This window comes from Saccopteryx leptura, chromosome 1 (assembly GCF_036850995.1).
Source record: "Saccopteryx leptura isolate mSacLep1 chromosome 1, mSacLep1_pri_phased_curated, whole genome shotgun sequence".
NCBI classification, from domain to species: Eukaryota; Metazoa; Chordata; class Mammalia; order Chiroptera; family Emballonuridae; genus Saccopteryx; species Saccopteryx leptura.
The window spans coordinates 373,752,239-373,777,234 of NC_089503.1; the positions used below are offsets into that span (position 1 = coordinate 373,752,239).

At 40.6% G+C, this 24,996-nt stretch overlaps 2 protein-coding genes across 15 annotated transcripts in view; one reads left to right on the forward strand and one right to left on the reverse strand.

Annotated features, from left to right (window-relative positions):
* Window positions 1-469: 469 nt before the first annotated feature.
* On the reverse strand, window positions 470-22,399 carry SLC25A27 (solute carrier family 25 member 27). Of its 13 annotated transcripts, none has more exons than XM_066359271.1 (10): window positions 21,959-22,399; window positions 21,049-21,108; window positions 19,270-19,461; window positions 17,412-17,496; window positions 13,441-13,563; window positions 11,702-11,814; window positions 10,958-11,042; window positions 8,344-8,436; window positions 7,450-7,552; window positions 470-2,263 (listed from the first exon to the last, which is right to left on the reverse strand). In XM_066359271.1, the coding sequence occupies exons 1-10, from the start codon at window positions 22,053-22,055 to the stop codon at window positions 2,243-2,245; spliced, it is 972 nt and encodes a 323-aa protein (XP_066215368.1). In that variant the 5' UTR covers window positions 22,056-22,399; the 3' UTR covers window positions 470-2,242. The 13 variants fall into 13 exon arrangements, 11 of the variants coding, with proteins under 11 accessions (XP_066215368.1, XP_066215376.1, XP_066215375.1 ...); XM_066359269.1 differs by having other exon boundaries at window positions 2,235-2,396; XM_066359268.1 differs by lacking the exon at window positions 470-2,263 and adding an exon at window positions 2,337-2,562.
* Window positions 22,400-22,578: 179 nt separating this feature from the next.
* CYP39A1 (cytochrome P450 family 39 subfamily A member 1) overlaps window positions 22,579-24,996 on the forward strand; it is an 80,582-nt gene continuing 78,164 nt past the window's right edge. For both annotated transcript variants that reach the window (XM_066359266.1, XM_066359267.1), the window contains exon 1: window positions 22,579-22,910. In XM_066359266.1, coding sequence (XP_066215363.1) covers window positions 22,734-22,910 — 177 coding nt within the window. In that variant the 5' untranslated portion in view covers window positions 22,579-22,733. The remainder of the gene's footprint in view (window positions 22,911-24,996) is intronic.

The following is a 24,996-nucleotide window of genomic DNA, read 5'->3' on the forward strand; positions in this document are numbered from 1 at the left end:
TGAATGACTATAGTTTCACTGGAAAAGTATGAATGTGGTGAGATATGTGTGTTGAATCTACAGGATTTAGTCAGGAGTACTGAGGGTCTGAATGTTCAAGATAAAGCATGGTGACTCCATTCTATTAATAAAATTTTTGCTATAGGCAATTCAAATTAATTTAAAATGTATAAAAAATACCACAAAGAAAAATCAGTACAGTAACTGTTAGTTGTAATTAGGAAATCTGTATTTTAATCCTGGCTCTGAGACTAAGTAACTTAGAGAAGCACAAATAACTCTTGTCTTCGGGCTAAGTTTCCGAACATGTAAAAGGAAAGAGTTAAACCAGGTGGTCCCATGAGTCATTTCAGGTTAAAAAATTCCAGTTATTCATTTTGAATCCAGAGTCTCAGTACTTAACGTTTTCACCCCTTGTCCCTCAAGAATAAAGCTAAATGAATTTTCTATGGTCCAGTTTGCATATAAATCTTTAGATCCAGTTTTTACTTAATTTTAAATATCATAAAACATAAAAAAAACAAAGTTCCCCAAGTGGTTCTAATACAGAACAGTTGGGAATTTATACATTATTATTTTTAACGTATTTAACAACTCAATTCATACAGATTGACAAATGTAATGGTAAATTAGACCCCCCCCTAAAGATTTCATGCAATCAGTACAGAAAAACAAGAAACTGCAAATTAGTACACCACATTAGAATATATCTTAAAGCACATTCACCTCATAAATGGCAGTGATTACGCATTAGTGCAACCAGAGAGCACTTGTAAACTTTTGTTCAACAGCATCCATGTCCGTGACATCTGTTTGGTCAGCCTCAAGGTCTTTCTTGGGTCTAAGCGTTCTGCGTTTTCCTACTTTGTGAATTGCGGCCTCTACCCATAACTGTGGCCACCCACCCAGAAATGCGCGCTGTCTGATTTGGGGAAGCAAGCAGCATATGAGCGAATCTGAAGAACTTTCTCATTTTTCTAACATTAAAAAGTGGATGTAATTCAGGGGTTGGAGGGATACATAACTATATCGTAGGCAGTTTATACTTATCACTTTTTGGCAGAAAACTTTGTCAGACTGAGGAAGTTTCAGGCCAGAGACAGCTTCAATATGATTTCTGAGTTCTCTATTTCTAGGGTCCTTAGTGTTAGGGAAGAGGATACAAGAAAGGATTCATGTCAGAATTGGCTGACTTAATCACAGCATTGCTTTTAAAATGCCTCTACCGGCCTTATGATAACGTTAAAGTTACGTTATAAAAATATCCACTTGTGCCTGACCTGTGGTGGCGCAGTGGATAAAGCGTCGACCTGGAAATGCTGAGGTTGCCGGTTCGAAACCCTGGGCTTGCCTGGTCAAGGCACATATGGGAGTTGATGCTTCCAGCTCCTCCCCACCTTCTCTCTCTGTCTCTCTCCTCTCTCTCCCTCTCTGTCTGTCTCTCTCTCTCTCCTCTCTAAAATGAATAAAATTAAAAACAAAATACTTTAAAAACTGCTTCCACTTGTTCTTCTCCCCAACTCCTTTGTTCCTGTTTCTTTCCCTGTCATCCCATTAAAAAAAAAAAATCCACTTGTGCTTTAATTAAATAAATTAAAATTTTAATACACTACTCACAAAAATTAGGGGATATTTCAAAATGAATACAAAGGGATAAAATACCCGCCAATTTTTGTGAGCAGTATGTATATATTTAAATTTCTTGGGAACTAGCAACAAATCCAAGTTGTAATGGGATATGGAATAAAGTAAATACTTTGTTTTCATCAAGATTCAGTCAGTGGCTGTCAGGAAGTCCTTCTTGTGTGGGGGGTGCTGACCAGTGAGTGCAGCTTTGACTAACAACGGGCACTGACAGAAAGCAGCTTCCTCCCTTCAGATCCAGACATTGGACCAACTTGATTTTTCCATCTTCCTGGCAAGAAAAGGTACATTAACTTCCTTCAACACTAGGGAAATTCAAAGTGTTTATTCATGAATTTTCATTCACCTTTAATTAACAGTATGTGTCTTTATTTCAATAACAGTAAAGTGAATTATCAAAGCTTCAATTGGAAACACTGACAGACAGGCTATAGTTCTTAATCACTGTGTTCATATGCATCCCCCCACATTCCTGTGGGCTACTTCAGGCCTGAGACGCTGTCTCCACTTGGGCACTTCTCTAGGCGGGCTCTTCGGCACAGAATAACATCACCAAGGTCAGATCTCCCACAGGAAGCGGTCAGGAGTGCATTCTTCTTCAGAAAGTGCTCTGCTGGGTCTGATTGGGTGGCCATGTGTGATCCAACCAGATTGTTTTTGAACAAAAAGAAGAGTCAAAGAGAACTCAGGTTTCCAGAGAAGAGTCAAGTGCTGCCCCCTATAAATCAGTCTCTGAAGAACAAGATGTCTTCCTAAAGAGGTAGAAATAATAGGGGTGTGTGTTGCAGATGCCCGTATCTCAATGATAATAAACACTGTATCTTTAAGGGCTGCATCTTTTAGGGCTTAAAATGGACAGACTCCACTCATCTCTCTGATTTTTTCATAAGTAAGCCAGAACACCAGTGACCAAGGGGTCTGAAAGATTAACCAAAAGAGTTAGTGCGTATTTGAAAGCAATTATGAATACTCTACATATGTGCATACACATCTTTGAATAACAAAGTCATTCTGAATCCACTTGGGCCGAAAACAAATATTTTGGTATTTCGCCTTTGTAAAGCACTTTATAACTTACAAAGCATTTTCATGTCATATATTTTCTGTGAACAATTTACAACTGATACCCCTTTTCTTACAGAGGAGGACACTGAGGCTTAGCGATCACATGCCTAAGAGCGTGTTGTGGATCCAGACCACAGGCCCCTGGCCTCCATTCCACAGTTCTTTCTACTAACAATACTTCCTAAAAGGCTCAGACCCAGCACGCCTGAATTCCAGGTGAAGCTCCTCTACATGTCGTTTGTATGGGGAACATGACAAGGAGGCACTTAAGGACTTCAAAATGAAGATGGAAAAATACCCCCTGAGAGCGAGGTCATAGAACTAACACCTAATGTATCACAAAATGCATATAACCATTCACATCAAATAGAGAGACGCCTCCAGCTCAGAAAGACCTGACTTGAAGTTATAACTATGTCAAAAGGAATTATATGTAAGGGGATGAGGGTTATTTGACAATAGATATAAATGCTAAAGACATGGGAAATCCCAGAGTAAACCCTGGAAGTAACCATTAGAGAAAGGGTATCTTGGGTCCACTTTCTGTCTGGTTTAGTTGATAGGTGATGGGTAATGTTGATTGGAGAAAAACGCTACCAAACTAGAGAAATAAGCTTAAGCAATTAGAATATGAAATAGTATATTTGGTTGGAGAGTTTGTAAAGCAATATATATGTTAATGTGTTTGGAAATGTTTAGCATGTTATATTGGTAGACAGAACTACTAAATAGCGGATTTAGGAGACGACATGTACATCAGTAAATGTATGAAGATGTAGACAAAATAAAGAATGTGAAGCCATGATGATGAAAGATTTTTTTGACAACAACGAAGTGAACCAAGACTGTAACTGTATTCGAATCATCGAGCAGGTCTCAGTTAAGAATGGACTATGCAATTATTCCTAGTGAGAAGGCTGGTAATTAGACTTCTTCCTCATGTTAGTGACATAACAACCAAACCAAATGCAAATGAAATGTATATTATTCTGGGATTGAGCAAGATGGGGTCATACTGCCTCTACCTAGAAGAAGGGATTGGAACTGAGTTTAGCTAGGTTTTGAGTAGAAGTTAAATAAGGAGACCACATAGCCAAAACAAATAAAAAACAAACCTGGGTAGTACATAAATGGAATATACTAAGATGCTATGCAGAAGTGTGTGTGGGGAGTGCATATCTATTGGCACAGCTGTACCACTGGAAATAATCTGAGTACATATGAGTCCCTGTTATCTTCTCTGGCCTACCTACTGTCATAACTGTTGGGAAAATAGCAAAGTCTTTTCCATGCCTGTTACTGAGGAACTCAACAGATAAGGGTTCTTGGGTTGATAGTCTTAAGTATTAAGTTCACAAATAAGCTCGTCCTTGTTACTGTATATTCTGTGTTCGGCAAGCAATTTTCTGATCACAACCTGGCTCCCCCTGTAGCCTGACTTCAGGAGGAAGCCCTTTGCCCCGAGGACTTCAGCATCTGACTCGCTCGCCAAGTGTGTTTCTCAATGAGTTTGAGGTAACACTGCAGTTCACTGGTCAGTGTCAATGAGCTCAGCTGAAGTGACTGCAGGTGCAAGGCCAGTTCTCTTGCAAGTGCTCACGGTCTGGTTTCTACGGTCAGGGTCATACACTGTGGCAAACCAACAAGGCAGTGTCACCTGGTGAGCTTCGGCAGTTAGACAGCCTTTCTCTCGTAACATCTACCACTGCACAATTTCTCTTTTCTTTTAAAACTTCTATAACTAGCTGTAGGATCCCGAGACACTCAGTCTACTGAATTATTTAGGAGCATGGTTTGAGAGTTGAACAGACTTATAGTCAACTCCTAGCTCTGCCACACAGTAGCTATATGAACTTGAGCAAGTTTTTTATGCTTTGAGCCATAAGTGTCTCATCTGAAAAATGAGAATATACCTGTTTTACTAGATTCCTGTAAGACTTCAAAAAAGAGTTAACCTGTGAAAAGAGCTTAGCTCAGAGGCTGTCGCACATCAGGTACTCATTTTGCGGTTGTTGTCTGCATGGTCTAAGTGTTTCTTTGTCCTTGATGTTCTCCCTGCCCCTCACTCCCCTGACCCTGATTTCATTTCTCACCAATTGTCTCACCCATCCTCACTGTCTCCCATGCTTGAAACCTAAAAGTCCCATTTCCTCTCCTTCTCACCTTCTACCTATAATCAGTTGCTAATTCCCTGGAGTTAACCATAAAGGTCCCTAGAATCTGTCTTCTCTCCACTTCTACAGTCACTTGCTGGCTACATCACTGTCAAAACTTCCTTTCTTGTCTCTAACTTTCAATGTATCTTATACATTGCTGCCAAAGTAATCTTGCCCCCAAACACATCTTAGCACATTGCTCCCATATTTAAGCAGCTGCTTGCTAACTATAGGGTTACCCCCAAATGACAAAACTGGCCTTCTCAGCCGAGTCCTTACGCTCTCCTCTAGTACTCCAGTACTCTCCCCCCACCCCCCTGCGAGGACCTGCTCTCCAGCCACACTGGACCAATCGTCTGCGCTTCTCCACACATCAGGTCCACACGTGGCTTGATGCCCATGCTTATAAGTTGCCCCCTCATGCTTTTCTTGACAAATGCCTACTAATCCTTCAAAGCTCAGTCAGATCAGCTATTATCTCTTAAAGACTCTTATGCCTTCCTACACAGTTCAAGACATTTTTTACTTCATTATTTATTCCTATTCCCACAATGTTTTGTTCATACCACTGCCAAAGCAATACTCTGACCTCCTTAGTAAGACTGTGTCCTCTGGAGCCAGACAGACTGGGTTGGAGGCCCTGACTCCACTAGTTAACTACTTACCCTGGCCAAGTTATCTAGACTCTTTATAAAAGAGAGATATGGTAGTAACCTACTAAATGGATTGTTGGGAGAATTCCATGAGTTAAGTCATAAAAATGATTAGCACAGTGTTGGCCATATAGCAAGTGATTTGGTTAATACTGGCTTTATTATTTCTATAATTATAAATATTTAATATCTCTTCCATTTTGTAAGCTCCTCTAGTACAAAAAGTAAATACCTCATTCCTTAGTGTTACCAGCACTTTTAATAGTGACTGGTTCATGCAGGCAAAAGCAAAATCTTCCTTTCCATAAGAAATATCCACAGAATTAAGATAATTTCACAGTATAATCCAGAATGTCAAAAGAATGCTTTACAACTTGGGTATACATTTGTACCAGATATTACCAATGGCTTTGTCAATTAATTTCCTGTTAGTGGATAGACACCTACTATCCCTTGGTGACACCATCTCTTCCCAGTGCTTCAATGACCACCTGTGTGTGGATGCTACTCGAATCTACATCTCCATCCCCATATTCTCTCTAGGATCCAGACCCATGAGTGAGGTAATCATCCAGCTCTCTTCTCTCAGATGTCCTATAAGCATCCAAGACTTACCTAAAACTAACCTTGTTATTCTACCACAAAACCCTCTTCCCTGCAAATGATCCCATCTGAAGAAATTACATATCTGTTACTCGGGGCAGAAACCTGGGAGTGAAGCTTGACTTTTGTCTTCGCCAACCATTTCTCCATCCCATCCAGTCACGTCTCCATCTCCTACATCTTTTTTAAATCTATCTTCTTTTGTCTCCACTCTTACACTCTAGTTCAAGCTATTGTCATCTTTCATCTGTCAATACTCCTGAACTTTTCCAAAACCACATGGCAGCCAGAATGACCTTTCTAAAAACGCACAAGTTAGGCAGCTCGTGCGCCTCACTGTTACGGGTCCCAGGGCCCTTCCCAAGGTGGTCCCGGCTTCTCTCCAGCCTCACCTGGTGCTGCTCTCCTCCATGTCTCTGGCCTTAGCCGGCTGGTTTTCCTTCCGTTCCTTGAACTCATCATGTTCTCTGTCTACTCCAACTATTTCCACTACTTAGAATGCTCCCTTCTGCCCTCTTTACTATTCATTCCTCAACTTTCAATTCAAAAGTCCACTCCCCAGTGAGGTTTTCTTAATCTTTCAGCCGAGGCTGTACTTACTTGTTCTCTATTTCCACAGCACCCACACTTTCCCTACCGCCCATCACTTCCAGCTCCTCATTCAGTGCTTGTCATCGCCTACACCCGCACCAGGCCAGGGGCTGAGACTCTTCTGTTCGTCCCAAAGCCCGGCATGGAGTACAGGGCTTGGCATGGAGTAGGCACTCAATATTATTAATATTGTGTAAAGTATAGCTTGTTTGAATTTCTAAACCCACAACTCATCCACTCTTTCAAAGATTTTCTAACTTAAAAAATATCAGAATACTCTGTTTTCACTCTATTTTTATGTTTCATAAATAAGTCTACCTAATTCTACATATTGGTTTACTTCGGTAAAAAAATAACATCTAAGACAAATAAAAATGATTTAACACTAGAATGCCCTCTAGTGTTAAATCAGTATGCCTGTCCAGAAATACAGAATTCCAGCTACACAGACTACTAGAGCCTCTACGTTACAGAACAATCTGTCTGCTGACTTTATAACAACAGAGTATCAGCCCATTAATTTCTGAATGTAACTGAATTATTTGCAAACTCGGAGAAGAGCTAAAAGAAAACAAAAGGATATATATGTAAAAGAAAGAATTGTGTTTGGGGGTCGGGCCATGCCAAAAACCAGAAGAGAAAAGGGAAAATGAAAAGTAATTAAAAAGTAATTACAGATTAAAAGTAATTAAAGAACAAAGGAAACAAAACCAAAGGAAGGAAAAACCTATCTTTACCATTCGCAGCCAAGAGGGTAAAAAGCCTTTATATAGACTCATGAATCCTTCGCCTTGAACAGCCTGAATCAAGCAGTCAGTTGATGATTTATATAAAAGTCCCCTAAAAAGGAAACAAGGCAATTTTGTTAAATTTCTTGTGTACAGATATACATATAAATAAAATATAAATTAAAAAACAGTCTACGGAAACCGACTATAAGTTAAATATTTTCTGCTAGTTACGAACAAATAATATTTGTGGTTCTGTATATAGTAAGTCCTCACTTAATGCTGATGATAGGTTTTGCGACTTCAAGTAAAATGATGCATAACAAAACCAATTTTACCATAGGCTAATTGATAGAAACAAGAGTCAAATTCCTACGGCATCTCACTGATGTGATAAGGAAACATGTTGAATGAAATGCCATTATTTGAGGACCTGCTGTACACAGACCACCTCTTTGAGTCTAAAGGTACTGTCAAGGGTGACTCTTCTTATTCATCCCACCCTTGGTCTTATGCTCGGAATTCACTCTACCTGATCTCTTCCAGAGAGAACATACTATTTTATGTCATATCAAATTCTCCATGTTACCTGTAAGTCATAAGCTTCTGAAGAAAGTACTCTGTAAATTCTCAGCAGAGTATGTTTTCAAAACCTCCTTAAAAACAATAAAGTCACAATAAATATCTTGTGTCTAAATAATATGACTGTTAAATTAGCTTATTTCCCCAAAGGCACAGTACTTTTTCATCAAAGGGCAAGTAATTGCATAAAAACAATTTCCTGGTTGAACACACACACATACACAAATACGTTTCTATCAAGAATAAGTAAGGGAAACATCTTTAAAGAACAATGTTATTACAGACACTCAGACACATGGACACTGAAGACTTTCTATGTACCTTCCTTGCTTATCTCGTGGTTGATTCATTATTCGGCTTTTGATGACATCAGCTGGTGTTCCCAGAATAGAAGCCACCAGTCCAGAACATAAACTACAAATAAATGACATTGAATAATAACATGTAGCAGTTTCTGAATTTTAAGAAAATATTTAAAGAAGGAGAATATTGAATAAATCACTGTAATATTCTTCATAATAATGCTATTTTATCTTAACCCCTTTGAGTAGTGAGTTTTTTTCATGCTCACTGACCCCCAGGAGTGAGTTGTTGTTTTTATTTCATAAAATGAAATTAGTTAGTTACAGTTTTATTAACTTAAAAATCATGTTTGTTTGATAACCCAATTTATGAAAACAAGAAGAACATACATTTGCCTTTTTTTAATGTTGCCTTACACATTTTTAAAATACATTGATTGTACTCTGGCTGGTCAGGAGGCGCGAGGACGTACATGAACGTTAGTACTACTCAAAGGGTTAAAATCAATGCTAAATTCATTAAAAAGGTAGGAAAAAAAAAAAGAATGTTAGTCAACTGCACACTGAACCCCTCCTGGGCTGGGGGTAGGCTGTTTTACAGACAGTGAACAAGACAGATAAAATCCTGCCCGTGGGCACTTACACTCTACTTGGGGAGAGGTGGAGGAGAAATGGATAATTTCAGGCGCTGGTAAGTGCTGTGGAAAAATAAAATGGGGCAAGGTGATGGTGACTGGTGACAGCACAGAAGGCAGGGCTGCGGCACAGACCTGGAGGCGCAGTGTTGCAGCAGGAGGAGGCCACAGTGAAGGCCTGAGTCCGGAACACCTGGTGTGTTTGAGAGACAGAAAGCTCTCCATGTGGGTTCAGCATCCTCGAAGGAGGGAGTCCGGGCAGGTAGAAGACTAAAGGAGCAGGCCGAGCTCCGCCCATGAAGGCTGTGTAGGGAGTCCGACTGTATTCTAGTTTCCCTTTGACCATTATGTCCTAACCATGTAACGAAAGGTGGCTCTCTGTGCACACTCTTCAATACCGCCGTGCCTTCAGTTCTTTCCTTTGGAATGCCCTGCACCCGGCTTTTCCTTCAGTCTGTGCTCAGGCAGGAGCTCTGAGGAGTTTCTGCTCACCCCTCTCTCTTTACCCAACAAGGTTAATCATGCCTTCTTGTAAAAGGCTTCTTGTCAGTTACTCAAAAGAGACAAAATGGGTGTGGTCAACCTACAGCACTGCACAGTAAATCAAGAGTGTGTACATGAGTAGCTGACCCTGTACAGAGACCTATTTGTGAGGTGAAATAGTGTTTGTTAAGCAGATTGACGCCTGCTGGGAGATCCATGAATCTAAGGTTAGAAGTATGGGACTTCAAAAACCCTTTGGTAGAAAGACAATGTAAAAGAAAGATGATAAAACCGTGGGACTTTCAGACAGACCTGAATAACCCGCTCCCATCGTCCATAACATAACACTGGAATGACAAAAGAAGCATCTGGAAGAGAAGTCTCGCGATGACTGGACCAAGTGGAAACTGGTAAAGAAAGTCTCACAGGCAGAGGGAACATGCACGAAGCTTGCGGAGGAAAGAAGACGGGGGGCCTGCAGCTACAGTACTATAGGAATGGAGGTACAAGTGGAGGAGACCTAAAATCCTCAGCTCTCCGGGAAAGAGGAGGCTGGACTATCGGTAACGAAGGTATAGGGTAAACTGTGGACACACCTGGGGGGGGAGTTTGGAATGGGAAAAAGCAGTGAGCAAAGATCTATAAAAAGACTGCCCTAGGAACACTAAAGGTAACACTTATTTTCAAAGAGGAAGAATTGAGAAACGCCACCCTAGGAATATCTAGTTAAGGTGAACATGAATGAGGAATCACATCTATATGTACTCCTAGCTCCCAGTATCATTGCTTTGACACTACTAATATACTTTTGGGGTTGTCTAAATAGCACAAAGGGTTCTAGAATTTGAAAACAAGATCAGGAGCTAAATAAAATCACTATAATGTTAAGGACATTAGACATCTATAAAATAACTCACTCTGATGGATACTTGAACTTGTGTTGCAAAGAAATGAAGGGATGTACTGCTCCGTCTCGGAATGCTTTCTAACACATATCTACTTCTATCTCCTTTGCAGCCCCTTCCAAATGGTCATTTCTTTTCTCTGTTCTCTGCAGTAACTAGTCACTTTTTTTTTTTTTAACATTTACTGTACAGCGTTTTTATACTTGTCTTGTTTTCTGCCTCAGTCAACTTCCTGGGAAGGAGTCAGGTTTACTGTCTGTACCGACCACAGGGCCTTGACCAGTGCCTGGAACACAGAAGATGCTCAGACATGCCTGCTCGGTTGAACTGAAGAGTCAGTCATCAGAATCTGACCCTGGGAGGCCCCATCAAGGTGCAAATATCTGGGGCAGTTCAATCTGAAATGCTCCACAACTCTGTCTCCGTCTTCCCCATTTTAACTCCTGCAACAACCTTTAAGAAAACTGCTCCTTACAAATGTTCTATCACCTTTCTCTAAGTATGATATTCCTAGATTGCTGATTGAACAAGACAAAAAGTTCGAGCGTATGCCAAGTATGGGAGGAAAGGTGATCTAGAGAAGAAGTCTAAAACTAACACAGTCACTTACCTAGATAAACCGTGAGTCGTGATATTGTCCTCAAGTGCTGTATTCAGTACCAAGTAGTGTTTCACTGTATCGTAAGTGGTTAAATCTGGCAACAGACAGAAAAAGACGACTCTAACATTTATTCATTCAACACTGAATGTCTTCTGAGTCTTTGAGGAAGGTGTGGGGCAGAGGAGACCTTAGAAATAATTTGGTCTTACATCCTATTGTCACAATTTGCTTATCTTTGGAAGTCCTTTCCACACATCACCACACAAAAAAGTGAAAATGCTCTAGGGAAAATATTCAATTATGATATTACAACACAGAAGGAGACTATTGACAAGGTATATTATTAAAAATAATATTTTTCATTTTCCTTGATGTAAGTCCTTATAATGATTTAGGCCACGGGTCGGAAACCTATGGCTCACGAGCTAGATGTGACTCTTTTGATGGGTGCACCTGGCTCGCAGACAAATCTTTAATGAAAAAAAATAATGTTAAAAATATAAAACTTTCTTATGTATTACAATCCATTCATTTCCTACCGCTCATGTTCATGGTTGCTGGTGGCTGGAGCCAATCACAGCTGTCCTCCGGAACAACACCAAATTTTTATTGGTAAGGTATACGGGTCGTTGTATGGCTCTCATGAAATTACATTTTAAAATATGTGGTGTTCATGGCTCTCTCAGCCAAAAAGGTTCCCGACCTCTGATTTAGGCAATTAGGCTTCTCAGGATTCAATAAAGTTTCCATTACCTCCCATGTTCACCAGCGCTGCTCTTTGTATATTGGGTACCCAGCCTGCCCAAAGCCCACGTATTCCTCCTTCAGCTAAGATTTTTGCAAATGCGTGATGCACACCACGAAATCTAAAGGAAAAACGAAATGTAAAAGCTGTGTGCATTCCTTTGTACAGAATGCAGTTGGAAGCTTTGCCTATAGCTTTTATGACGTGGAGTAAAATAACATCTTAATTATCCAGAATTGTTAGAAATTAAAGCAATCCACATAAGGCTAATTTCCAAATAAACAATAATCCTTTAGAAAAAGGCCAACAATGAAAAGCACGTTTCTTTATTGCTTTTAGGTGGGGGAGAGGGGGGGGGGGGGGGAGAGTAAGAGAGCGGGGAGAACATCAAACTGCTCCTGTATGTGCCCTGACCAAGGATCAAACGGGCAGCCTCTGAGCTTTGGGACGGAGTCCTAACCAACCAAGCTATCTTGCCAGGGCTAATGAAACATTTTTAATTGAAATCTTTATGAACTGTCCTTCTCTTCTCAGATTTCAAACAGATTAAAATTCCTTTATTGATATTTTATATAATCAGTGTACATATAGGAGGGAAGAGTAGTTATCATACCTCCGGATTCATTTATTACTTTGTGGGAGACCTACAAATTTTGTAATTTCACCAAATACCAAACATTAGAAAAAAACCACTGATCTTCACATAATCTCGTAAATGATATTTTTAGGCCAAAAAGTAGGAAGGACAACCTCCTCACAAGAGGTTTTAAAATGAAATACTTTTGGCTTCATCAAAATTTCATTCTTATTTTGCTTATTTTTGTCTACACAGATGAAATATGGTGCCGAGCCTGGAAGGTCAAAGGGGAGGCCGAGTGCCTCAGCCCCGCCCCCCTTCCGCCCTCAGGGGGGAGCAGCCGAACAGAGGGCGTGGCCAGCGCTGTCCCCACCCCCCTTCGGCTCAGCCGTCCTGAGGATCAGAGCCTCTCACGCTCAGCTCGGGCATTCCACACTGTTCCCCTCTCCCGGGAGGGATCTTTATCTGCAAGAGTCTGCCCCCTTTCCGGGGGAAACTAGTAAGTAATATTTTTAAAAATTGTTGAACATGAAGCCATTGGCAGAAAGACAGACTTCGATAACATCGATTATCATACGATGGGAAGATCTGATAATACACAGGCATGATTTTAAAACTTCCTTAAACTTGGTGAAAGGAAGAGGAGTAGGATGAGGCAGGGAAGCAGACGGCTTGCTGCTTCCACCTGCCAAGTTGCGAGAAGGTCAGCTTCTGCTCCCCTCCTTCAGGGAGAAAGGGAAGGAACCCAAGCTGTTGACACCCATGGGCCAGGCAGTCTAACTGTCAGGCAAACCTTGTGAGATGGCCCCTGGTAAAGACAAAGAAACAGCGACTGGAAACGTTTAGTGACTCCCACACACCACGCCATGAGGGCAAGGCTGGGATTCACACAAGGGCAAATCTAATGATCAAACCCTTGATAGCCACCTGCCTTGGCTGGGAAAGCAGCACAGGTATCATCTGTCTGGCAGAGAACACGTACACCTTGTCATGGAAAGAGAGAGCCACTCAGCTCTCCTCTTAGGATACAACCTCCCAATTAAAAGAGTCGGAATTAACGTCTCTACTGAATGCTGAGGTTACAAAAATGCCTACACCTGATAGATAAATGTTCCAAAGATGATGGCAGCGAAGGGGGAAAGACAGGTGTCAGGGAATTGGAGAACTTACCGCAACGGTTTTCCTTCAAGTTTCCTTTTTCCTTCCATTTGCATCTGAACCTTCACTAGGTCAGTTGGGTTGGCCAGAAACTGGCCCATCATACCGGCCATCATCCCTCCGATCACCGATTTCCTAATTAGGAAAGGAGATATATTTTTCAAGGTTACCACCAAGTTCACAAATTTTGTAGTGAACAATACCACGCTGGCACAGCCCCTGCATCCGAGATTTAAGACAAAGTGAGGAATGGACCCAAACAAATCAGAGGAAAGCAGATGGTTTTGTACGTTCACAGATGGAAAGGTTATAGGAGCACAAGGAGGTGAAATTCAAAGCGGAAGTTCCAGGGGCCTTACATTGCCCGTAATTCAAAGGAAGGGCAGCTTGCTCAGGGATACAAACATCTGAACTGATCATTTAACTGAAGTTTACTTCTGACCACAGGATAATGAAAACAGCGTAGGTGTAATTGGTATACGGGACAAAGGCTGGTAACTCAAGTTCTAGGAACTGCTGTATTATTAGTTTACCAAACTGAGGAGGGTTTCAAACTTTCTACTCTCTGAAGAAACTGTGTCCTAGCCCGTTCCTTCTGCTCGCCTCCCAGAGCCAGCAGAGATCAGAGCGAGCCTGTGAGAATTCAGTGTGCTCTGTGTCTGCACCCTTCTCTCCATTCCCGCTGCTCTCGTTTCAGCCTGGCCCCAAACGTCTTTCCAGGTAACTGCAACAGTGTCTTGGGGACAAAGGGGGACTCTCTTTCCTTTTACTCCAATATTTGAAGGGGTACAAATGAGCACACAGGAAACACGGGTCCCCGGTTCCCGTTCCCCTCTGAGGCAGTCACAATCACGGGTTCTTAGGCTTTTCTAGAGACAACAGTTACACACTCACTGAGCGCACAGTATGGTAAGCACTGTTTTAAGCATTTTTAAAAATATCTAATTCTCATACCAACTGTATGACATTAGTACTACAGTTATTTCCTCTTTACAGATGAGGAAACTGAGGCATAAAGCAGTTAAATGACAGCTCCAATTGCACAACTAGTGAGAGCTACAGCCAAGAAGTATATAATTACAGCCAGTCTGACTGCAGGTACCATGGCTCCACCCCCTTTTTTTTCTTGAGAGAGGAAGTGGGGGGAGGAGAGGGAGGGAGGAAGGGAGAGGGAGAAAGAAAGAGAGAGAGAGAGAGAGAGAGAGAGAGAAGCATCAACTCATGCTCCACTTAGTTGTGCACCCAGTGATTGCTTCTCCTATGTGTCCTGACCAGGACTTGAATCTGCCACCTCAGGTTCGAGCCAGCACCCTCAGGATTGGGCTGGCACCCTCAGGAATGAACTGGTGCCCTGGGGATAAATCTGGCACCCCCAGGAATGAACCTGTGCCCTTGGGATTGGTTGGCAACCCTAGGATCGGGTCAGCAACCCTGGGATCAGTAACCCCAGGCTTGAGCGAGCGACCCTGGGCAGAGCCCATAGTCTTAAGCACTGAGTTACAATGGACAGTTTTGTCTACATAAAAATATATGTATAAATAGTCCTTTTTAAATGCGCACATGTAGAATGCCAGGCTGTATACAGTTCTGCACTTTGATTTTTTTCCCTAATGTATATCTTACAGGTTATCCCTATCAGTTCATAAGAGAGCTGCCTCATCTTAAAAAGTAGTCTCAAGGCATTCCATTTTATGGATACACCATAACTCATCTAACCAGCATACCTTTCACAAAGAAATCTGCCCACTTACATGACATCTGGCAGATCCTGTCAAACTGCTTTCCATAGAACTTGTATCAATCCACACTCCCTTCAACAGCCTCTGAGAGCGCGTTTCTCACAGTGATACGCACAGTACGATATCATTGTTTTTCCTCTTTACAAATCTCATAACCATTACCTCCACTGTAACTGTCACTTAATCCTAATTGTTTAGGCATTTGTCTCGCATTACTTGTGAGATCTCAGATGGCGGGCATATGTCTTTTTCATTACTACAATCTCAGTGTCAAGTTCAAGACTGGCATGCCATAGTCATTCGATAAACACCTACTGACAATACACTGCTCTGACTGTGTCAAAGGACATCATGCCCATACAACCTGAGAGCTGACTTCATAGTGAAATATACCCTCTGAATTTCTTACCTGTCCCTTCCCCGTCTGGAGGGAATTAGAAAATGCAAGAACTGTTCATCTATTCCACCACTAACTCTGCAAAAGCAATTAGAGCATTATACTTTTTCAAAAACAGTGCCTGGAAGGTGAAATTCTGCTCTTTGTCCTTTTTTTTTTTTTCCTGACAGAAACAGAGAGAGAGAGAGAGTCAGAGAGAGGGACAGACAGGAACAGACAGACAGGAAGGGAGAAACATGAGAAGCATTAATTCTTTGTTGTGGCACCTTAGTTGTTCATTGACTGCTTTATCGTATGTGCCTTGACCTGGGGGCTACAGTAGAGCAAGTGACCCCTTGCTCAAGCCAGTGACCTCGGGCCTCAAGCGAGTGACCTTTGGGCTCAAGCCAGTGACACTGGGCCTCAAGCCAGAGATCTTTGGGCTCAAGCCAGTAACCATAGGGTCATGTCTAAGATCCCATGATCTAGCCAGCAACCCCAGCTTAAGCCGGCGACCTTGGGGTTTTGAACCTGGCTCCTCCACATCTCAGTCTGATGCTCTATCCACTGTGCCACTGCCTGGTCAGGCTTGTACTTTTCTTATAGTTGTGATTTGAAATATTTTATTCCAGAAAAGATATTAAGAAAATCTTCATATGTCATATAAAATTTACCTTTTCCTTTCAAAGCTATGTTTCCCCATATAAACATATAATTTATTTAACTACTTCCAAATTATTAGTTATTTCAATTAAAATAATTGCTCTTATCAACACTGCTACAGTGAACATCTGTGTGTGTGTGTGTCTATGTACAGATATGAGTACTCTATGATGATTATCATAGAGAAAGAGTTGCTGAGTCAAAGAATTACACATTTAAAAATATTAACAGGGACTTTATGCTCCAAAGTGACTTACATTCCCATAATAGCTCAATGGCCAAATTATAGTTTTAATTAATTCCCCTGATTAGTTGTAAGTTTGAACATTTTTAAATGTTTAAATGTTAAATGAACATTTTCTCTTCTTTTATGAAATGCCCACTGACATCCTTTCTCTATTTTTCCTTTGTGTTCTTTATCTATTCTATTAATTTTTAGTTTATGGATTTTTTTTTTTAGATGAGGGGAGGGGAGATAGTGAGAGAGATTCCTGCATGCACCCCTACTAGGATCCACCCGGGGCCAATGCTCAAACCAATGGAGCCACTGCTTGTGGGAGGGGAAGACAGAGAGAAGGGAGGGGAAAAGGGGGAGAGAATCAGCTGGTTGCGTCTCTTGTGTGCCCTGACCAGAAATCAAACCTGGCATATCCATACGCCAGGCTGATGCTCTATCCACTGAGTGACCAGCAGGAGCCTATGGATATTATTTATAATAACCTCTTTGATTCTGTTTCTGTTATAAATATTGTAACTGATAGGAACTTAACACTTACCGTCTCATCTAATCCTACAAAAACAAAAGCCTGCTGGTAGCTATTACTTCTACAGCTAGGAAAACTGAAGATAGAACAGATGAAGTAGAGTTTGCCAAAGGTACATGTTGGTAGAGCAAGAATTTGAGCCTATTTCTGTCTGATTTTAAAGTTCAGGATTTCTCAGTAGAAAACGGAATAAAGAAGGTACTCTATAACAACTTTTTAATAGTAAATAATATATATGCACAATTTTATATACATATATATACATTTGTATACAATGTGCAGTAAGCGCTCAATTATTTAGATTTATATTGTAAATACTTACTATTTTAAGCCTGTAACTTACAGCAATTTTGGTACAAATGCACAATTTTGTATAAATCTAATGGATAAAACATTACAGCCTTAGGAACAATAGCATATTATTTTCAATACAAAACTTACCAAAGGGGATAATGCTTATCTTCACTTTTGCCAAACACAACTTCACGGAGATGTTCATATGTGACCATTCGACCTCCAGAGTACACTGTGTAAAAGAGATCACGGCAGACAAAGGTGAGCTCCTTGTGTGTTTAATGACATCAGAGGGCATTCCGACCTGGCCTAGTCCATCTCGTTAGCTGGATCTTTTTCTCATGCACCCTACACTTCTTCACATATGGACTTCTTGATGTTTCTCCACATGCCGCTGCCTTTTTGAGCCTCAGGCTTTCTCTATGCTGTCTGACCTTCCTTGAACAGATTCTCCCTTCTCTGCTTTGTAAACACCTTCTAGTCTTCAAAAGTCAACTTGGACAACTACTTTATCAGAAAATGCTCTCTGACCTTTCCATGTTCTAGGCTGTCATTATCTCTGCTATGTGTCCCCTCTGTTCCCACAGGACTCCACAGGCACACATCTATATCACATTTATCATAATGATTAGAGATTAGCTTGATTTTCTGCTCACTTTTTCACCAGACCATGAGCTTTTCAAGGCGAGTTTTCATTACTCTATGTACCCTAGTACAGAAGTTGCTGCACAGTTGGCATTTTCATTCAATAAATATGTATAACTTCACTGCGTAATTTATTATAGTACTGTAATTTTTTTAGTCAGGTGTCAAACATGAAATTAAAGCTTAACTGTAAAACCAAATATGGTGGTCAACAAATACAAATGAAACGAAGTGAAATTCAAAACAAAAATGGAAGGCGAAGGGAAAATAAAAAAAGAATGGAAAATAAAAATCATTACAATCATATCGAGAGTTTTTCTTGATATTTCCAAAAGTTTGATGAAATATTTCAAAATATTCAAAAGTATACAAAGTACCAAAACAATAACAGTCTCTATGCATACTTCTGGACAAATACACTTGAACTTAACTCATTCAAAGAACTGGAGCTTTAAAGATAATAAGATGGTAGCTACTACGGGGCAGTCCTCTGATCAAGGGTCCCCTCATAGTTGAGGAAACATTATGAATGTCGAGGGGAAAATGCCACACCTGTTCTACCACCTTCTGAGGCCAAGTGTATGTTCTCCTGTCCACAAGCTGAAAACTCAACAACTCCTATCTCTGTGAGTGCCACCCGAGAAGCAGAGCCGAGTGTGTTCTGACCGGCTGCAGTGTCCTTCCGCCTCTTCTCCCTGCAGAGTGACTCACGGCCCACACAGCCAGTTAGGCAGCTGGGGAACCGAGGCAGAAGGAGCTGCTTTGCGTGTACCCTCCTGCCAGAGCTGGATAAGACAGCCACGTCTGCTGCTCCTCTCAGAGTAGCCTGGTTTCTAACACCCGGGACACACACTGCTGAGATCTGGCATTGTGGTCAAATAGATTTTAATTTTTAAAGAACATAAAAATGTAAACTTTTGTGTTTAAAGTTTCTGAAGTGGAGACAAACATCAATTATGCAGTTTTTCTAAATCTTGAAAGAAAGTAGGAAAAATTTGAAACATGGCAAAGTAGAGAAAATAAATTTATATATAACTCCCTCAATATCTATCATTAACATTTATCAATTGCTAATATTTTTTGTCATATTGGCTTCATTTTTTATGCTTAATTATTTTAAAGTATATTATAGACATCATGACAGTTCATCCCTAAATACTCCTATATGCATTTCTAAAAATTTAGAGCAATAATTCCTTAATAACCATTGGTAGTTATTTTTTTTCTTAAGAGGCTATATATTCATTTATCACATTAGTAGAAAAAAACTAACTGGTTTCTGGATATAGCTAAACAGAAAATCAGAGGAGACAAACGTAGAAATCATAACAAACTTACCAGCCAGAATCAAGATAAATACCTACGTGTCTGTAAATGGCAGGCGTCACTCCTTGCCAAAGCTTTAGAAAGCCTTCCTCTTGGACAATCCCTAGGGCTGTGCGCACCATGCCCCTATACGGAGTAGACGCTCTTGCACTGTCTCCCAACCGAGCAAGGGCAGCTTCTCCTTGCATTTGGAGTCGAGTTTTTGTGAGATCGAGGGGAAAGGTTGCTAACAAAACAAAACAAAAAAACGAGGGGGAAACCCAAAATATTCAGAGAAACAAACAAAAAAATTCTAAAATCACAGGACTAATACTTTAGTCACCACAGGAGCAGTGATTCTCGAATTTTAGAATACACCACAATCAGCTAGGATAATTGTCAGAAATGATAGATTACTTAGCCCCATACCTACGGATTCTCAGTAGATTGTTGGGACGTTAGAAATCAGCTGATTCTATGCACTCCTGTCTACCTCCAAGTCTGAGGGGTTTTCATTCAGAAATATCAGTCTAAAATTTATTTTTGTTTTCCAATGGGAATAATTTCAGGAATCCATATTCTCTAATATTCTCTTGACTGCAATTATGATTAAGATCTAATGTGACTTTTAGAATACTACTTATGCTAGGTTCTTAAATGTTCGATGAAGCTAAATTCTATACAGTCAATTGATGATATTCACATGCAGATAAATCACTAGCCTGTTGTCTGAGATACAGAAGATGCATAATTATGGAGTTTATAATGTCATATTTTATATATGAGGGTGGCATGCTCACAGCCCTTCTATTGAAGCACATATTGAGTTGTTTTTCTAGCACTGGTAAGTTTTATGCCTGGACACCTTAGAAGTACTAAGTGTACTTGAAAATTTTTTTTCTAATGATTACATTTTGAATGAGAGATAAACCTTTTACCTTGAAACAGAATGATGCTACCTAGCCCACATTAGGAAGGTCAAGTTTTAACTTTATATACACAATGTCCCAAATAACTGAGATAACTAGATTCAGATAAGTTCATGAACATTATTAACATTACATAAGTCTTTTCAGTGACCCTGATACGAAGCCATAGCAATGCCTTTTCCAAGAGAAAACAGGAAGAGAATATTAAATCTTATCACTGCTCTTTGGAAACGTTTGTATCTTGCTAATAGTCTTCCTAAAACAGAAGTAGCTTACATATAGAAAATTCAAGCAATACTTTATTGAATTATAAAACCTGAAAAGTCTTAGGTTAGAGGAGCCTCTATTAAGCATAGGTTATGCCTGTCAAAATAATTTTGTTGTTCTTGCTGGTTCCTTACATAATGGTTCTGATCCTAAATTGTTTTGCACTCAAAACCATCTCATGTGTTGATTCTACCTGGCTCTCATCCCAGCCCACTCACAATTCTCCATGAATTTTTAAGAGAAATATTCCCTTACGAAAGCCATTGATCACCAGGGGAAAACATCAGTTAAAAACAAACACAAAACTGAAAATATATTAATATTTCATCATTCAGCAATGTGCTTCTAACTTTTTGTAAAAAGTTGATCAATTGTATTTCAGTAAAAACAATGAATAAAAACAATTCTCCATCAGTTTGGGGAATAGAGAGAGAAGATAAGAGAGGGTTCAAAGGGCACGGGTGGAGGAGCACAAAGGGCGAAACAACAGCCTGTGCTGGCTCGGCTGCAGATACAAAGTAAACTCATTTTGGAGCAGGACAAACATTTACAAATGATAACACATCCGAGCTGTCGCTTTTGTTTGTTTTAAATGAACAACAACAAAAAAATAATAAAAGAGTAATCTTCAAATGCACAGTGAGGGCTTCCCAGGGAACAGTAGGCTCTCTTCACAAAATCCTTGGAAGAAACACCACCTGTTCATGCAAGGGCATCATCATACCGTTCTCGGTGGCCTCTTAAGTTTCTCTGGCTTGCTTACGCAGATGTACCTGTTTGTTACTATGCTCTTCTGATACTGAATAAATGCTTCATTATAATAAGCACAACATTAATTGTCTCAGCTTGTCTTCTCACCAGCCTGTAAGAAGGTCAGGGTCTTTCTAATTATATCTGCACAATCTCTACCACTGCAGTAATTATAATAATGTCATGATTATTGGGTGCCCTGCATTGGATTTAGCATTTATGCATTATTGATTTTTCAGAATCTTGCAAGGTAAACACAATATAGACGAATTAAGATCAAGGCAGTCAACTGGCAAAGGCTCAATAAGTGTTTTAGGTTAATAACTGCAAGTCCCACAAGTTGGGTCCACAATTTGGATCCAAACGACAACGATGTAGTGAGGCTGCGTAAGAATGTAAATCACAGAGATTATTTCAAGAAGAATGAAAAGTGGATTGTGTTTTTCAAAAAGTCACCTTTACTAAAGGGGAAATGATCCCTAAGGACGAATGACAGCTCGTGAAGCTTCTAAAAGTACATGTTTGGGACCAGATGCACATCTCTGAGGGAGACAAAATGGGCAGGCAAAGACCTAGTGACCCCAGTCCCTTCTCCATACAAGCCGGCCTTGCCCCTCCCCCACCGCCCCCGCCGGACAAGCGCGTTAGGGGAGGGCGCCCCCGCGGACTGCACGCACCCAGCCCCCGCCGGACAAGCGCGTTAGGGGAGGGCGCCCCCGCGGACTGCACGCACCCAGCCCCCGCCGGCCCCTCCCCGCCGCGCCCCCGCCGCCACCACCCCCAAGCGTGCGCCTCCACCAGTCGGTGCAGAGGCCCAGGAGTGGGCTGCCGGGTACCTAGCTCGGCCACCGTGGCCGCGCAGCCGGACAGTAGGAACTTGCTCGCTCGGGGCCATCTCTGGACGAGCGGCAAAAGCCTCTCCTCATCATCTGGGTCCGACATTAAGGAGCAGGAGAGGACGACAGTGCACCCCTTGTAGCCGGCGCCCCGCGTCGCGGCTGGCGAGCCACCCTGCCCGGGCGACCCCTCTTCAGCAGAGGAAAGGCGGGGCGGAGACCATGTCCGCTGCTCCGCTGGGCCAGGCGAGTCCTGCGAACCGCAGCCTTCCTAGCAGCCCCAAGCTGGAGTGGTCCAGCGCAGATAACAGAACAATAACGCGGCGCCATGAGGCTTCTGGGAAATGTAGTTCCCCGGACCTTACGTCTCTCGGGCCGCAGTCTCCGATTGGCCAGGAGGGAGCCGGTCGCTGCGCCCCTCCGGTTTCCATGGCAACAGCGCGTGTTTTTTCTTCTTTGCCCTTCTGAACCTGCGGTCCGACCTCGGTTCAGCCTTAGCTTTCTGTCCCTGTTGGCCAAGACCTGGAAGAGAAGTGGGAGGGAGCGATGATGCAAAAGACATCTAAAAATTGGGGCGGGGAAAGGAGGCTACGATTCGAAAGGCGGAGAAAGCTGCAAAAGTTGCAGGAAAAGATATTGCGAGGTCCGGTGGGTTCTCCCTGTTCCAGAGGGAAGAAGCAATCGCTATGGCTGCAGGATTTTTTCTTCTCTGATGCTGGAAGGTGGTAGACAAAAACATGGAACTAATTTTCCCATCAGTGATTATAATCCTAGGTGGCGTTGCTCTTTTGTCACTTCTTCAGTGGAAGAACTTGCGTGGACCTCCGTGCATACGGGGCTGGATTCCTTGGATTGGAGCTGCATTTGAGTTTGGGAAAGCCCCTTTAGAATTTATAGAGAAAGCAAGAATCAAGGTATGTGACCTTAGCAGGTAGGGTTTCCGATGAAGGTAATGTTTTCTTTTTTATTTTCTTTCATTGAATCTCAAATTTAATGTTAGAAGACTGGGAACAAACCTGCTATCCTCAGTTAAGCGTTCTAGTCATTTGTGGATTCCTCAACTAACAATTGTGCCTAATGCGAGGTTTTTCAAAAGAAATAGATTTTCCTCAGATATGAAGTACAATGCAGCTTGCAACTGATTGCCTTTTTCTAAGTAGAGATTACGGGTGCTAATTACTTCATCAAAAAATCCTGTATATGTATATTAAGTAAATGTTTGCAATAATTGGAAAGACAAGTATAATTTCAATTTATGAAAACACCTAAAATTAGTAACCAAGTTGGAGTTAACACCAGGCTGTTGTAAAAATTGCTTGCAAACTTGTATTTTTGACTGGTGTTGTTAATTCATGGTGATGAAATCCATTTTCCCTGGGCACTACGGAGATTAGTAATGGTGGTTGTAGTAGATGTCTTTGTCCTTAAAATATCTTTCAAATATAGCATATCTTGCAAAAAGAGTATATGGAATACTGCCAACTCTTTATTTTAATCAATGCTTAATGGAACTTTTTCTTGGGCTTGTCTATGTATTGTGTGGTTGTGTTTTTTGTAATTAGCCAATTGTTTCCTCAGAATAAATTCCTAAAAATGGAAGTGCCCAAAGAACATGAACATTTAAATGATCGATATTACTGTGTTACCCTTGCGAAAGGATTTGAAAATATACACTTTCTTTTGAGTGTAGGTAGGGGATTGCCTAGCTCCTCATTTCCTGGCCCACACAAGGAATGATGATTCTTCCTAGTCTGACAGATGCAAAATAATGTCTTTTACAGAAATTCCCCTTTGTCTCCTATTTTAGGCATATGATTTTGATAATGTTGTGCTTGTCTGAGAAGGTCAAGCAAGGTCACAAAGATTTTTTGTTTTCTTCTAAAAAGTTTATAATTTTGCATTTTACATTTTTGTCTGTGATCCACTTTGATTAATGTGTGTGTGTGTGTGTGTGTGTGTGTGGTGTAAATAAGGGGTGAGGTTCATTTTTTTCCTCCAATCTCAATGTTCAATTGTTCCAGTATCCATTTCTTGAAGGACTTTACTTTTCTCATTGCATTGCCTTGGTAGGTTTTCATAAATTAGTTGAATGTATATGTGTAGATCTATTTCTAGCTTTTCTACCCTATTCCATTGGTTTATACGAGCACTCTTTTGTGAACATTACACTGTCTTAAATGCTATAGTTTTATAGTAAGTCTTTAAGTCAGGTAGTGGAAATGATCTACATATATTTTGTAATTGCATTGATATTCAAGATTACTTATATTTGAACTTTAATATAAATTTTAAAATTTGCTTGTCAATTTCTATTATAAAGACTGCTGGAATTTTGATTATAAGTTTGTTATATCTGTAGAAAAATTAGGGGAGAATAGACTTTTTAACAAAGTCTTCTAACCTGTGAATGCTCTATATTTTTCCATTTAGCTATTTAATTTCTTTCAGAAATATGATGTAGTTTTTGGGAGTGAGGTCTTGCCTGTGATTGTTTCTCATGTATTTTATATTTTTGAGGCTACTGTAGATAACATTGTTTTCAAACTATATCCTGCTGGTACATAAAAATACAATTTTTTTTATATTTTAACTTTGTGTCATGTGACCTTGTTAAATTCACTTATTAGTTCCAATAGTTACATATTTTGTAGATTTCTTAGAGTTTTTATACATAAACAATCTGTCTTGCAAAAAGAAATTTATTTCCTTTTTTCCTGGTGATATATATGTCGTTTTTTTTTCTTGCATTATTACAATCAATAGTACCTCTAAATATAATTTGGAATAAAAGTGGTGAGAGTTGATAAGCTTATCTTTTTCCTAATCTTAGGTGAAATGTGTTTGATATTTCACCATTAAGTATAATGTTAACTATAGGTTTTTTGAAGGTGCTTATTTCAGTCTTGACCCTCAGCCCGTACCCAGAATTCACGAAATAAATAGTGACCTATTATTGTTTCACTTCTGCACAGTTCTCTCCTCTTTGGAATGTTAGCCCAT